At 46.6% G+C, this 15,113-nt stretch overlaps 1 protein-coding gene across 1 annotated transcript; it reads left to right on the forward strand.

Moving 5' to 3' along the window:
- The first annotated feature begins 7,644 nt into the window (after positions 1–7,644).
- Positions 7,645–12,704, forward strand: LOC127335896 (uncharacterized). Its single transcript, XM_051362631.2, has 3 exons — positions 7,645–8,100; positions 9,243–9,391; positions 12,314–12,704. The coding sequence occupies exons 1-3, from the start codon at positions 7,915–7,917 to the stop codon at positions 12,450–12,452; spliced, it is 474 nt and encodes a 157-aa protein (XP_051218591.1). The 5' UTR covers positions 7,645–7,914; the 3' UTR covers positions 12,453–12,704.
- Positions 12,705–15,113: the final 2,409 nt, after the last annotated feature.

The following is a 15,113-nucleotide window of genomic DNA, read 5'->3' on the forward strand; positions in this document are numbered from 1 at the left end:
CCCCTATGAGCACCTCCAAGAGACTGCGTTGAAGAACTGATCCGGCAGATCTTGAGATTGACGAAGTCACCACAGGCGCCTCGCTGTCGACGGGAACGTCGCCTCCCACTGAAGAATATTCCGCCTTTATGAGACACCAAAGTGTCAAATCTGGGATTTGAACTCTGGTGGGCTGGGGATGCCTTTGTCCTCCTAACCATCCAACCACAGGTTGGTTCTCTCCATTTGGTTTTCAGAAACCTTTTGCTGAGGTTGAGCATGTAAGAGCATCTCCAATAGAGGCTCTAAAATTTGGCCCTGTAAAAGTCGTTTGCAGCGCGCTCAATTCGGATACAGCACACGGCGCCAACGCGAGCTTCACCAGAGGCTCTATTTTACAGCGCAACTAAGAAGACAAAAATAACCTTTCAGCAGAGGCTGTAAAATAGAGCTCCACAAACAACTTTCTTCAACATACATACAACAAACAAGATCAAACATGCCACAAATAAATCTGAAAAAATCAACTAAATTCACAACTATACGGCGCATCTAGCTAGCAATCGATCTAACAAACAGAGAGAGCAAGCTAGCAATAACTAGTCAATTCCATGTCGCGTGCGGCAAGCTAGCAATCGATTCAGAACCGATATTTTTCATGCGCGTACATCTACAGCAAGCAAGCGGAGGCGGAGCTCGGCGGACGCCCAGGCCAGACCAGTGGGGGGATTCTCTTGATGATGGAGGGGAGGGTGCTGCGGCGGAGCGGCACATTGGCGGACCGACGGCGGCTGGCTCCTGCAACCTCCGCGACCTCCGCAAGCTGTGGGACGAGGACGATGGCCGCATCCTCGCATCCACCAAGCAGGCCGACCGCGACGGGCGGAGCCCGTGGCGCGGCGGGAGATGGGGGATGTCGGGCGCGACGGCCATGGCGCGGCGGGTGGAAGGGAACTCGGACGCTGGCGTCCATGGCGCATCAGGCGAGGCGGAGCTCGGGCGCGGGTGGTCACGACGCGGCGGGAGAAGGAGCTAGGGCGCGTGCGGCCATGGCGGAGGGACGGCCAGAGATCAGATCTCCTCGTCGCAGCGCGGAGAAGCCAAGATATTTAAGAGCGGTTTTCTTCCGCGGTGGAGAAGCCCGCGGGTAGTCGAAGCACCAAATATACAGCTTTGGATAGCGCAAAATGCCGTGCGCACTAAAATATTTACAGCACGATCTATTTTGCAGCGTTTGTTGGAGGACGCAAAAACGCGTCTGGCGCTGTATGTTGACAGTTTTTTTTAGCGCACACACAGTTTAGAGTCTCTGTTGGAGATGCTCTAACGGCCCAGTTTGCCGCTTTCCTTCGGATGCATGAAGAAATCCAAGATGCTAGTGTTCATACTCAATGACATAATATCTAGTTGAACATTTGTGGGTGCGGAGAGAAAACACCACATGATTCATTGCAATTTATTTTTATTCTTGTACGAATAATTTAATTTATTTGTTTGAACTATTTGTGTGAAATAATTTATGTGTTAACATTGTAAAAATATTGTTTAAATTGTTGAAACTATACAAACTGTTCTAAATTTGGTCCAAAAATTTTGGAGGGCCAGCGTATAGGACGCGCCGGTGTGGAATGACCTTCCCTACACTAAGAAGGAGGTGCCAGGGCTTCGCATAGTATACTGCCGGCGCACCTGTCGGTGTCTATTTGAGACATGCCAGTGAAGATGCTCTAAATGTACCAGAAAACTCAAGGTAACAAAGTATTTGAGAAAACCACCAATTTTCTTTCTTTCTAGCCGGCTTTCCTTGACTGTGCAGTAGTTGTTCACCGCTTTAACCGTCAAGAGTTGTGTACTTGTGCTGCTGACTGGTCGAGTTCAAACAGGAAAAATCGTTGTGTCGAGTGTTGTACGTTCAACTCCTATGCGTATTGCCTTGACGGCTTTGATATCCTGTGCCGCTCCATTTGCTCTCACGCTCTGCCCACAAAAAGATGAGACGAATACGCGGCGTGTTTCAGGTCAGCACCCTCCATGCTACGCGCAAGAAATCAATAATCAGACCATAATTAAGGGGAAGTTCCGAAGTTGGACAACAGCTAGCACAAAAAGGAAAAAGCTGGTGCCAAATGCCAACAGACAAGGTACTCTTGTCGATCGAGTACGCACATTTTTTTTTTGAGGGTTAACATAGCTCTTTATTCAAAAGATAATGTTGTTTGGAATACATAAACCGTCAGGCGGCTGTACAAGCCAAACCTGACGTCCAACACTAAGAGAAACAGCAAAACGAGCTAGTCTATGAGCTTTAGAATTTGACAACCTATTTTCATGTCTAAAGAAACTTTGTTCCAGGAGATTTGATCTTGCTTTCACCTCCTGTACAACCATGCTATAAGCTCCAGCGAAAGGTCCCTTCATAGCATTGACAACTGCTAGATAGTCCGATGCCACTGTCACACGCTGCAGCTGTAAGTCAGAGGCCAAAGCCAGCGCCTCTCTGCATGCAATGGCTTCTAATGTAGCAGGATCACTGATTCCCTTGATCGTCAGAGTGGCGGCGCCCACGAAGACACCCGCTCCATCCCTGCAAACAACTCCCACAGCTCCACCGCAACCATCTTTCGCCATTGCAGCATCAACATTCAGTTTAACTGTTCCTTCTCTTGGAGGCACCCATCTCGGATGTTTCGTAGCCTCCTTCACAGCCTTCCCCTTGGTAGTTCCCGCAATCGAGAGATCCCGAAGGTAATTCTCAATAAACAGGTGTGTTGATAGTGGACTTTGGAATTCTCCTTCATGGACTATCTTCCTTCGAGCATACCAGATTGCCCATAAGGTAACTGCTACCCTTGCAAAATCATCTCTCGGCAAGGATTCCATCATGGCAAAGAGCCAATTCCGTGCTGAGGGATCATCATTCATTGATACATGCTCAGTAATTCCCTCCTCCGCTAATGCCCAGACGCACCTCGCCACGGAGCAGCTCAGTAGGGAGTGGCGCCAGGAGTCAGCTGCGCCACATATAGAGCAGGTGCTCGTCTCCGCCATATTGCGGTGGAAGCGGACATCGCCCGTTGGCAGGGAATGTTGAGCAAGCCGCCACAAGAAAATCCTGAGCTTTGCGGGCACCTGAACGGACCACAAGCGCTTCCAGGACTTCTGCTCGCCCGCCGAGTTTGAAACCGCCGGCCGATCCTCTAGCCAATCCTCCCGCCTTTTCTTGGTATGCACCAGGAGGCGGTAGACAGAACGAACCGATAGGAGGCCATTCTTCTCGTAATGCCATGCCCATGCGTCGGCCATCCGCCGAGTGCTCAGGGGAATAGCACAAATGGCCGCAACATCCATCGGGAGATAGAACTGCTGGAGCCGATCAACCCTCCAGGTGGCTGTAGTGGAATCAATGAACTCTGCCACTGTCCTCGGTGGATCCGTCCCAAGGCAGGCCACCGGTCGCATCATGAAATCACGCGGCAACCAATTCTCATTCCACGCGTTTGTATTTTCTCCCGTTCTGATTCTTTTGATGAGACCCTGTCTCATGACGTCTCGTCCCTCCACTAGAGCTCTCCAAACCTGGGAAGGAGAAGACCCTAATGTTGCATCAAGGAAATCAGAACCTAGGAAATAGACCGCCTTCAAAATACGAGCACTTAAAGCCTCCGGATTTTGAAGTATGCGCCAAGCTTGGCGTGCTAGCATGGCCAAGTTAAAGAGCTCTATGTCGCGGAAGCCTAGACCTCCTTCATATTTAGGAGAGCGCATCTTCTCCCATGAAACCCAACACGTCTTGCGCTTTCCCTCTTTCAAACCCCACCAGAAACTTCGGAGCATAGAGTTGATAGCAAGACATAAACCCCTTGGTAATCTGAAACATGACATGGAAAATGTGGGTATAGCCTGGATCACAGACTTGATCAAGACCTCCTTCCCACCTACAGCCAGCAAGATCTCTAACCAGCCCTGAATTTTCTTCCAAATCCGGTCCTTGAGATATTTGAAAGCCCCATTCTTTGATCTCCCCACGTCAGACGGCATTCCGAGATACTTCTCATTCAATGTCTCATTGGGTACGTTTAGAATCTCCTTAACAGCTTGACGCTGTCCCTCTGGGCAGCCCTTGCTGAAAAAGACAGATGACTTATCCAGGTTTATACGTTGTCCTGAAGCCTGGCAATATTTCTCCAAGATCTCATTGACTTCCACAGCACCCTCATCACTAGCTTTCACAAACAGCAGGCTATCATCAGCAAAGAGGAGATGGTTCACTGCGGGAGCCATAGGAGCCACCTGAATCCCCTTGAGGTGTGATGATTGACGACTTTGTTTTAAGAGGCCGGAGAGGCCCTCTGCTGCAAGTAAAAAGAGATAGGGTGAAATAGGATCTCCCTGACGCAGACCCCTGGAAGGATGAAACTCCTCGAGTGGTGTCCCATTAAACAACACCGAGAACGACACCGATGATACTAGACTCATGATCAAGTCCACCCATCGACGATGAAATCCCATACGAAGCATAATAGCCCGTAGGTATGACCACTCCACCCGGTCATAAGCTTTCCTCATGTCGAGTTTCAGCGCACAATGTTGGTGTTTTTTTCGCGCCGTTCCTCTTCATGAAATGGAGGCACTCGTAAGCTGCAATTATATTGTCCGTAATCAAACGTCCTGGGACAAAAGCTGATTGCTCTTCCGAGATAATTTCTGGCAAGATTGCTTTAAGTCTGTTTGCTAAGACTTTTGAAGCGATCTTATAAATTACATTGCACAGACTAATTGGCCGGAACTGATCCAACTCTTCTGGTGATGCCACCTTGGGAATCAGGACTACAAAGGTCCTATTTATCCCAACAGGACTATCCTCCCCCCGCAAGATTCTGAGCACAGCTCTAGTAACCTCATCGCCACATGTGGCCCAGTGCTTCTGAAAGAATTGGGCGGGGTAACCATCTGGGCCTGGAGCTTTCAAAGGATACATTTGGAAAAGTGCTTGCTTCACCTCTGTGTCCTCAAAGCCTGCCATCAACTGATCGTTCATAGCTTGAGTAACCGAAACAGGGACGGAATTCAGAACTTCTTCCATTCCCGCCGTACCCTCAGTAGTGTACAGATTACTGTAAAAATTCCGAGCCATCTGACCCAGCTCGTGCTGATCTTCCGTGTAAGAGCCATCCGGTCGTTTTAACCGCGATACTCTGTTCTTTTTCTTCCTACCATTGGCTCTCATGTGGAAAAACCTCGTGTTCTTGTCCCCCTCGGAAAGCCATTGAATCCGGGAACGTTGACGCCACATCGTCTCCTCCCTATGCTGGAGTTCCACAATCCGATCGACTATCTTGATTTCGCGATGGCTTGGACCAACTCTATCCGGAGCCGCCCGTAACTCAGCTAGCTCAAGTTTCAGTTCTTTCAGCTCCCGGCGCACGTGGCCAAAGGTGCTCCGTCCCCATGCTGTGAGCGATCCTGAGAGGCTTTTCAGCTTCCTTTCAAGCTCCTGCATGCTGTTGTACATCTCCGCATTCCACACTTGCTCAATGAGGGGAGCGAAAGTGTCATGCGATTCCCACATTGCCTCGTATCTGAAGATACGCGCATGGATTGACTGCTCCTCTTCAGGTTCGAATCGGAGACAGATCGCCGAGTGATCAACGCTGCTGCTGTGAGGTGCCGCAGCTCCGCCATTGGAAAACGCTCACTCCACGTCGGCGTCGCCAGAGCACGGTCCAGCCTGACCCGACAGAAAGAGCCCCCAACAACCTTCTTCTCAAACGTCCATGCGGTGCCCACATAGCCAAGGTCCATCAGCCCACAAACATCCACTGTTTCTCTGAATGCCCGGATCTCATCGAGTACGCACATGATAGTGATGCTAAAATCCCATCGGCTCGTTGGTTACACACAAGGCCCACACGGCCACCTTTTGTTTAAGGAACGCGGCGGAAATGAATTATCATGCGCATTCTGATTCAATATCCAGCCTGCATCCATGATATTACGAGGTCAACCGTCAACACGCAACTAACAAACATTTATCACAAGAAAGAGAGAGCACACCCCAACTGGCCCGGACAGTTTTGTTGTTGTTCATAAGTTCATGATAAGAACAAATCATCCTAAACGTAATAGAAACTACATGGACATCCTTGGACCACCTAAAGACTACTACTGCAACATAGCAAGTAGCCGACACGCCGCTTCCTTACCCGAGCCAGCCTGATGGTGTTGATGACACTCAGGGAAGCATTCATGCACGTTCCCTAAGACCAGTGCCCTAGAGTCGAAGTCGTCACCATTGAACCCTTGAATTGATCCAAATCTTTTAGCAGCAAACCTATAACACACGTAGACTGAACGAGACCGTCGCCGATGAGGTGGACGAGGAGGTGGGTATACCTTAGTCTTATACCGCACAACGCTGCTATAACGACCATAACAACGATGTTGGTTGACCAAACTCTAACTTTAGGAACCCTTCTACAACGCAGAGCTTATGTCTGAGCTCCCCACCCCTCCCACCGCCGGATTGGCTAGAGGACGCGACCATGGACCCGTTGATTCTCGGTCGTACATGGCGAGGGCGAGGCTGATAGCGACGACTGCTAGGGTTTGCACCCTAGCTGGCGCCTCTCTTTCTCTCAGAGGAGGGGAGAGATGGAGCAGTTCTTCGTGTTAGATAAGTTCACAATTTTGTTGTTGATGCACAGCTGTTCTCCATGAGAGGAAATCTTACTCTTCGTTTAGTGAAATTTGAAGGAGGCAACTCGGCCGCTGAACAGACTATTTAGCATCTCGTAGCTTGTTGTGTACTAGTAGGAGCCTAGGATATTATTTGAGGGGGCATGATAGGCTGATCATCACCAATCGCTGGAAATGACATGTTTCCGTGAAAAAATAGCTAAAATCGACACTTGTATGATTAGTATAATTCTCGACCTGGACTATCGTTAGATTTTCATTTGAAGAACAACTATTCTTATTTCTTCCAAGCTAAACGGTTCAGTCAAACACATTTATCTAAATCATTCAAAACATAAGGAATAGGAAGATCGAAAGAAAAAGTAACAATTTTCTCAGCAGTACCAAATATTTGTGTTGTTGATGGGCAGCTAAGTTCTGTTCTTTGGGAGAGGAAAATTTCCTGGTCGTTTCCTGAATTTCGATGAATGTACCTTTGGCCAGTAAATAGACTATTTAGTTATTTAGGATCTCGGAGATGGCTGTGTGCTAGGATATTCTTCGAGGGGGGCATGCACGGTAGGATGAACATCACCGATCAATGAAAATGACATGTTTCCGCAGAAAAAGAAAACAACAGCTGAAATGGACACTAGTTTAATCCTGGAATGAGAATCTAGACCACCTTACACAAGTTAGGGCAACAAACCCATCACAAATCCAACCAGAGCATCGCCAAAAAAAGAGAGAGAACCAAATCCAACCAGAACATTCCCGAAACTATCTCTTTGCCCAATATAAAAAAGGAAAAGAATCTCAGAATGGTAAAAAAAAAAAGCAAGAATAACCGGGCCAGGCCCGGGCGCCCCACGGCCCACGCCGTCGGTCCCAATCGACCCGATCGCGGTCGCGCGGTGCATCCGACGGCCTGCGTTGCGTCGCCTCGTCCCCGTCGCGGCCGTCGGTCATCCCCAGCCTCGCACGCAGCCAATACTCTTCCTTCCTTCCGTCCCCCATCTTTGAACCTTCCTCCTTCCTCCTTCATCCTCCGTCCGCGCTGACCTACCCCTACCGGCAACAATCCCTCCTACATAGCCACCCGCAAAATCCATTCCGACCACCCCGCAGCTCGCAGCCAGCAGCGCACAGCCCCCCTCCGGCACGCCGACGGACCGACGGACGGAGCCGCCCCACCCGCAGGCCACAGCGAGCGAGCGCGCGCGGCAGGGAGGAGGCCAGGGGATTCATTCGGGCGGATCGATGGCCAAGCTGTACGTGCAGGCGGTGCCGCCGCCGGATCTGAACAAGAACACCGAGTGGTTCATGTACCCCGGGGTCTGGACCACCTACATCTTCATCCTCTTCGTCTCCTGGCTCCTCGTCCTCTCCGTCTTCGGGTGCACCCCCGGCATGGCCTGGACCATCGTCAACCTAGGACACTTCGCGGTACCGCGCCTTCCCTCCCTCTCACCTCCTATATCATACTCGATTAGGATTATTAGGATTTGAGATTGCCTGCCTGCCTGCCCTTGGGCACCCCCGCCCCGTGGATCTGAGGGCCAGGAATTAGGACCAAGGGATTGCTGCATCTGCCTACGTGTCGCCTTCCCTAGCTACCAATTGCTATGTTCCGTTACCCGGATTTCTACTATTGGCCTTCTCATCCAACTGGACCCATGACCCCTAATTATTCTCAACCTTCGTACCAGCTAGTACTACCCATAATAGCTCGAGGTGAATGGATTCCGAATGTCGCCTGCATTCCAGTTGATGCATAGCTGCGTTCTAACCCAATAAGCATCAAGGTTTCCAGCTTAACACCATTTTGTTGTACCATCTTGCATGTTTTGGTCTTGGTATATGCAGACCTGATTAGGTATCAACTATGCCTCTTCTAGGTGAATTGCAGGCAACCGTACTACGTTGAAGTACAGGCTGTGTTCGAGGTCTGAGTACTTGCCATATGAGTTGCGCTTACCAAAACGTGTGCATATTCGTATATGATTAAGTGTGGATTATCATTCTTTTTTTGCTGAGATTCATTTCCAAATACTTCTTAGTTAAGAATTTAGATAGTTAAGCAGCGTTCCATCAGTTATGTCCTTCTTTATGTGGACTATCTCCTTGCCGTATGCTATTCGTGTAGAAAGTACTAACCACTTTAGCACAACTTATTTGCCATATGCTGTTTAATGCGTTCCGTTAGTATGTATATGTGTGCTACCTACCCAAAGTATTTTTCTGGTCAGTGCGGAGCAGGAGCATTTCCAAAACTTAAACAGAGGTGACTCGTTGCGTTAGAGAGCAAGTTCAACAGACGATATGCATTGGTATGGAGATTCATTATCTCCTGAAATGTGTTTCCTCATTTCTTGCTACTCTATTAGCATTATAATGTGGTCGTGAATGAGCCAATGATAATTGTTTGGTCTATAACGGTAGTGAATATTGTAGCTCATTCATTTTACCCAACCCTCAATTCTGCGAATAAAAAGATATTGCTAGTTTTCCATAAGTTTATAGTGATATACTTCGCTACAAATTCCTTTTGTGTTGTCACTGCTTGCCTAATTGAATCTTCGTTCCAGATTACGTACCACTTCTTCCACTGGAAGAAGGGAACTCCATTTGCTGATGACCAGGGGATGTACAATAGATTGACTTGGTGGGAGCAAATGGACAACGGCAAGCAGCTTACTCGCAACAGAAAGTTTCTTGTTGTGGTTCCTGTGGTCCTGTAAGTGTTATTCTGCTGATTTATTTTTATTTTCTATTGCTGTTTATGGGTCCTTATTTGGCAAGGAACAGAGCAAAATGCTACGCCGCTTCATTAATTATGCATGGTCGTTGTTAGTAATATTCACACTATTATGTTTGCATGTCTATATTTCTTGATTTCTTGTGTCCTCTTATTCACGTGTAACTGATTTTCTTGAGAGTTCCGCACTATTGGCCTCATTATCATGATGGATCTTTCACATCTAGTGAGTAGATGCTAAATTTGGTGATAAATTGGTTAAGTACTTAGTTGAGTGCAACACTTGTGGTCGGTATTTACATGTGGAACTAAATAGCAATATTCATCCTATTATAGACTTGTAAGGAGGACATTGCACTATTTCTCTTAGTATGAATGTGATAACTTGCTGCAGCAGCATTTAATCAATCAACAACTATTCGTCGACATAAGTTCTTAAACTTTAGATACATTTATTTCAGTGTTTGCATGTCTATATATCTTGATTTCTTGTGGCCTCATATTCACGTGTAACTGATTTGCTGGAAATTTCCTCACTATTGGCCTCATTATCTTTGATGGATCATTCACATCTAGTGAGTGGAGGCTAAATTTGGTGATAAGTTGGTTAAGTACTTGGTTGAGTGCTACTCCCGTGGTTGGTGTTTACTGTTAACTCAATCAGATAGGATCACAACAGATTTGCCACTGTGGTGTTTACTGTTAACTCAATCAGATAGGATCACAACAGATTTGCCACTGTGGTGTTTACTGTTAACTCAATCAGATAGGATCACAACAGATTTGCCACTGTTTACGGCTTGCAAATCATTAGTTTGTAGAATGTTCCACCTGCCATCTGAGAACATAGCTAGCGCCAATGGTTGCTCTGTTTGATTAAAATGCTTTGTTTAGATTGTTATTTATGAGTGGATGGATCGGTCACATTTTTCCATATTAATTGTGGTGGAGAAATCAAAATCCTGCATGCTGAGGTTAGTTTTGGTTAAGACGGAACTCACATTTTGCCGTACTAGCAAATTAGAAATGTGCCTGTGCGCTGCTACAGAGCAACAAACATGCATAGAGGCCCTTAATTTGTTGCCCTATTTTTGGAGCAGACTTGTTAAATCTTTTATTGTGTGAGTTTCAATCATGTCCCGGCAAACATTTGCATGTTCTCTCATATCCCCTGGTCTTGTAACCCTCGTGCACCTTCTTGCATCCATCCGAGCTAACTCCGACAACCGTCCACCATCATCGAAACCAGCACCGCTGTCTACATAAAAAGGATAAGCGTAATGAAGGAATGACATACAAGACCCTAACTGCTGAAGATGTTTGTGTTCCAATTCGAGTTACCAATTTTTATCTGATAGATTTTAGCATAAGTTTCTATGTCATTGTAGTGAACAATAGCTTTTATACATGTAGCACAAATAGTCTATTTTAATTGGTATCGATGGGAACAAACTGGCAACTGTTTTATAACTATTGTGGTACAGATGGCAAAATAAAACCGAAAGAGGATTAAATTATTTACATAGAGATAAACCTGTAGACACAATAGGAATAGCACCATCCGATGTGCCATTTAACTACTTAACTACACATCGAAGAGGGGCGTTAGCAATTTACAAAGGTACTCATGCCCTCATTGCAGCAGCTGGTGTCGGTCAAGGCAGCGATGGCAGGTTAAGATGACAGGAGCGGTGCTGGCAAGTCGAACTGGTGGAGGCCAGGCTCTGTACAGGATGAATGGTTTTGCCTTTTGACCAACACGACCTTGAAATGGTGGCTACTGGTGGAGGCAAGAGGCCACGGAAGTTCTGCATGAGGACTGGAGGAAACTCGGGGAGATGTCGACTGATGAGAGTCGGGCCTGCATGAGGAGCCTGTGAGGAAGTGAAATTTTGGGAGGGTCATAGAAGGATGTTCCAGCACACGGCGACGCCCCAGCGGGCTAACCTAGTGGTGTCTGCTCAGGTGCCCATCTGGGAATTCTCTCCTTTCGCGGTCGCAAACGCACACAGATACGGATGGGGAAGGATGGCTGCAGTGTCTGGTCTGCACGTGACTGTCCTACTATCCACTTTCATTCCAACTGTTGAAGATAGATCCAACGGCTGCAATAGTCCAGAGGCAGACATACCATCACCACCAACACTTTTATAGGAGTAAAGATTCATTCCAACCGTTCAAGCGTTCAAGTTTGATCCATCTAATGGCTGCAATAGTCTGAGGCGGATGGACCATCAGCACACACTCACACTTTTATAAGAGTAAAGACGCAAAGAATGAAGGAAATATGTTTCTAATTTATTTCATACACATTACAATCTGGATAAGATTCACAGTAGATCTTAGTGCCCATCAAATGAGACACCCTGTGAAACTCAACTCTCGAATCTGTTTTGGTCATGTCACATGTTATTACTGTAGGACAACTAACTGATACATGATCTTTCCATCTAGGCCCTATTTTGGTGCTGCCAATTTTACTACGACGCTAGTGTGAAACTTAAACATAATTGTCCTCTTATATCCATGATAACTGAAGAGAAAATTATTCGCAATGCTTCTTATTTTAGGCTGATAGTGTGTCGTTAAACTATTAGCTAGCTTCATGTTGTTTGGCGTGTTTACTTTAGGACTGCATATTTTCTTTAAAACTTCTTTTGCTATCCACTGATAAACAATTGGTTTATGTAGTTTAACCATGTTATTTTCCTTCAATTGAAATATTTGAACCTGAACTTCTAATTATATATGCGAACTCTATTGCATTATATGAAGCATGAACAAAATGATTGTTCCATCCTATACACGTGACCTCCTCACTGAGTTGTCCATTTCCCATTATCTCTTATATGTATTGAGTGACAATCATTATTTACAGGATATGCTTATGTTCCTTTGCAGGTACTTGATAGCTTCACACACCACCGACTATCAACATCCTATGCTCTTTTTAAACACCATTGCTGTCACTGTACTGGTTGTTGCCAAGCTGCCCAACATGCACAAGGTCCGGATTTTCGGAATCAATGCCGGGAACTAAGCTGCACCGTCTCAGGGTAGACAGCACTCAGTGTCATGTTTCATCCGAATGGCTGGATGTGTTGCACCTAGTTCTGAATTCGCTCATCAGAGCACCAGCGTGTAGTGTTTGAGCTGTTAGTAGATCATGACATGTGATCATTGTACAGAGAAACGCCAAAAGGCCTTGAAATGATACTGTTTTGCAACTTACCAACACACGTTTCTGTAGACTCATTTTGCTGCTATATGTTTCTGTTGCGGGAATTTGTTATTTGATACGTGTGCAGTTTATATATCTGTTAAATTGTCCTAATTTCACAAATGTGAGGTGTAGCAACACAGTTACACAGAGGGCATGCTCGTGAGTGCATTGGTATTGTCCACAGGCAGTTGCCAAGTAATGTGGTAAAACTAAACATGTTTGGTCAGTATCGCTTTGTGCAATCAGACGCAATGGTGAGATGCCTTTTCAATCTGAGGGTTTGGGACCTGATTTGTTTTGATCTATGAAGTGTTCATTTTATCTCTGGTACTTCCAAACCAAATATTGTTGATGCATGGCAAAATCAGAATTAAGGAATTGACATGCAATTTGATAGTCAAATTTGTCCGGAGAAAGACATGATATGCCTGGGTGGTCTGTCAGTTTTCCTTTTTTTTTTTTTTTTGTGAATAATTTTCCTGTTCAACACCCTATATCACAAATGTTTGTATATTCCAACGAGATTTGCATTGTACTCTCTTATTTAGCATACACTTGTTCAGCTTATCACTGGAAGGTTCACCCAAAAACAACTTGTTGCTGTGAGTGAAGTCATATTCGGCAGACAGAAGGTAGAATCGAAGCGATAGAGGCCACCAGAAAGATGTTGCAAAACTATAGCAGATAGGTTTGGTCAGTATCGCTTTGTGCAATCAGACCCAGAGGTAGTGAGATGCCCTTTTCTTCAAAGTTTGTGCACGGAAAATGGTTGTATATGCTAGAAGAGAATCGCAGAGACTTCATCGGAGGGTTTAGCGATTTGCATTCATCTTTTATTTTATCTCTGCTACTTCCTTTCTTGGAGCACGGAAGCATGCTCCAGATAGTTTTGGTGCGTGGCAACATCAGAATTAAGGAGCTGACATCCAATTTGATATATCACAAATATTTGCATCTTCCAGCGAGATTCCCACTGTCTTCTCTTATTTAGCATACACATGTCGAGCTTATCACTGCAAGGTCCACCCAAGAATCACTTGCTGCTGCGAGTGAAGCCATATTCAGCAGGCAAAAAGTAGAATCAATTTAAGCGTCAGAGCCTTAGAGGCCATTCAGACAACCCTTTTGCGACTAAGCACACATCCGTCACTCACCGCGAATGTTTGTCGCAGAACGCATTCCATGTCCACTCAACGTCATTGTCAGCGTCGCTCGCCCGGGCCTTCATGATTTAGCTTCATAATGAAGAAAAGTGGCGACGAAAGGACCCAGCTATCAACAATACAACAGTCAGCAGCGCCGCCCACTACCAAATGAGCAACAGTTTTCAGTGTACCATCGCCTGATCTCGAGAGGCCGGGTTACTGTTCCGGCATGCACCTCCGGCCAACATTTATTCCATTCCGGTGTATCGTCGGCTCAGCTGTCAGCTGAACCGGTCACCGAGCTGGCTACCTTTCGGCCGAATTCCATCCGCCTCCACAAATGTATATACGACCGGTTCATGGCCATCTCGATCGGCTGGACCAGAGGATTTTGGTAGGGACACAAGGTGCGATATCGAATCAGTCGCCACTTGCCAGCCTGCTGTCGATAGAGTAAGTTAACCACGGTGAAGAGTCTTCCGTCTCGCTATATAAATAAAATCACACCATGTCGGTGGAGGAGGTGAATGTCAAGTCAGTGTTTGTTCGAAGAAATCGACAAGCCTTCACAGATAAGAGGCACATCTCAATGGCTCGTATCGAGTTTTAGAATGATAAGAGCATCTCTAGTCGCGTCCCTCAAAAAGCGTCCGACACAAATGATTTGGAGCACGTTTGGGACCGCGCCGGATAAAAAGAGACCAAAAATCTGTACAAAAAAGAGGCCCTTCCCAGCCGCATCCCTCAAACAGCATCCGGATGCATGCATTTTAATAGAGGGGACCACCCCATGTGGGAAAAGTAGGTGAGAGAAAGTGTGGGGAAAGAGACTATCATGTGGGGACTAGGGACTGCATGCATGCATGTGGACGCTGTTTTTGTGTCCGGCGTCCCCGGTAGAGACTCTATGGAACGCCGGACACAAAATGAGGCGCTAATTAGCTTTGGGGGACGTGGCTGGACAGTTTTTTCCCCATTTCTTGTCCGCGGTCCCTCAAACCTCATTTGGGGGACGCGACTGGAGATGCTCTATGTGGGACAAGGGCAAATCATGACCATGATGTCTCGGAAGCTCGCCTTGCATGGCCATTGTGCTCAAGTACGGATGTTTCGGGGGTGCGCAATGGACGCAAAGAAGAGGATGCTTCATAGCATGATGCGCGGACAAGGTTTACTTTATGTGGCAAAATCCACAATCAAAATTGTACCCACGTTTGTTATGAGCCTGGCGATCGGTGCATTTGTAGCGGTGGTAGGTGGGGATGACTTTGATTTTGGTGGTGCTCTTTGAGTATCGAGCTTCGGCCTCTGGGGTGTAACTCTAGGTTTGAAC

Source organism: Lolium perenne, chromosome 2 (genome assembly GCF_019359855.2).
Source record: "Lolium perenne isolate Kyuss_39 chromosome 2, Kyuss_2.0, whole genome shotgun sequence".
In the NCBI taxonomy this organism is placed as follows: Eukaryota; Viridiplantae; Streptophyta; class Magnoliopsida; order Poales; family Poaceae; genus Lolium; species Lolium perenne.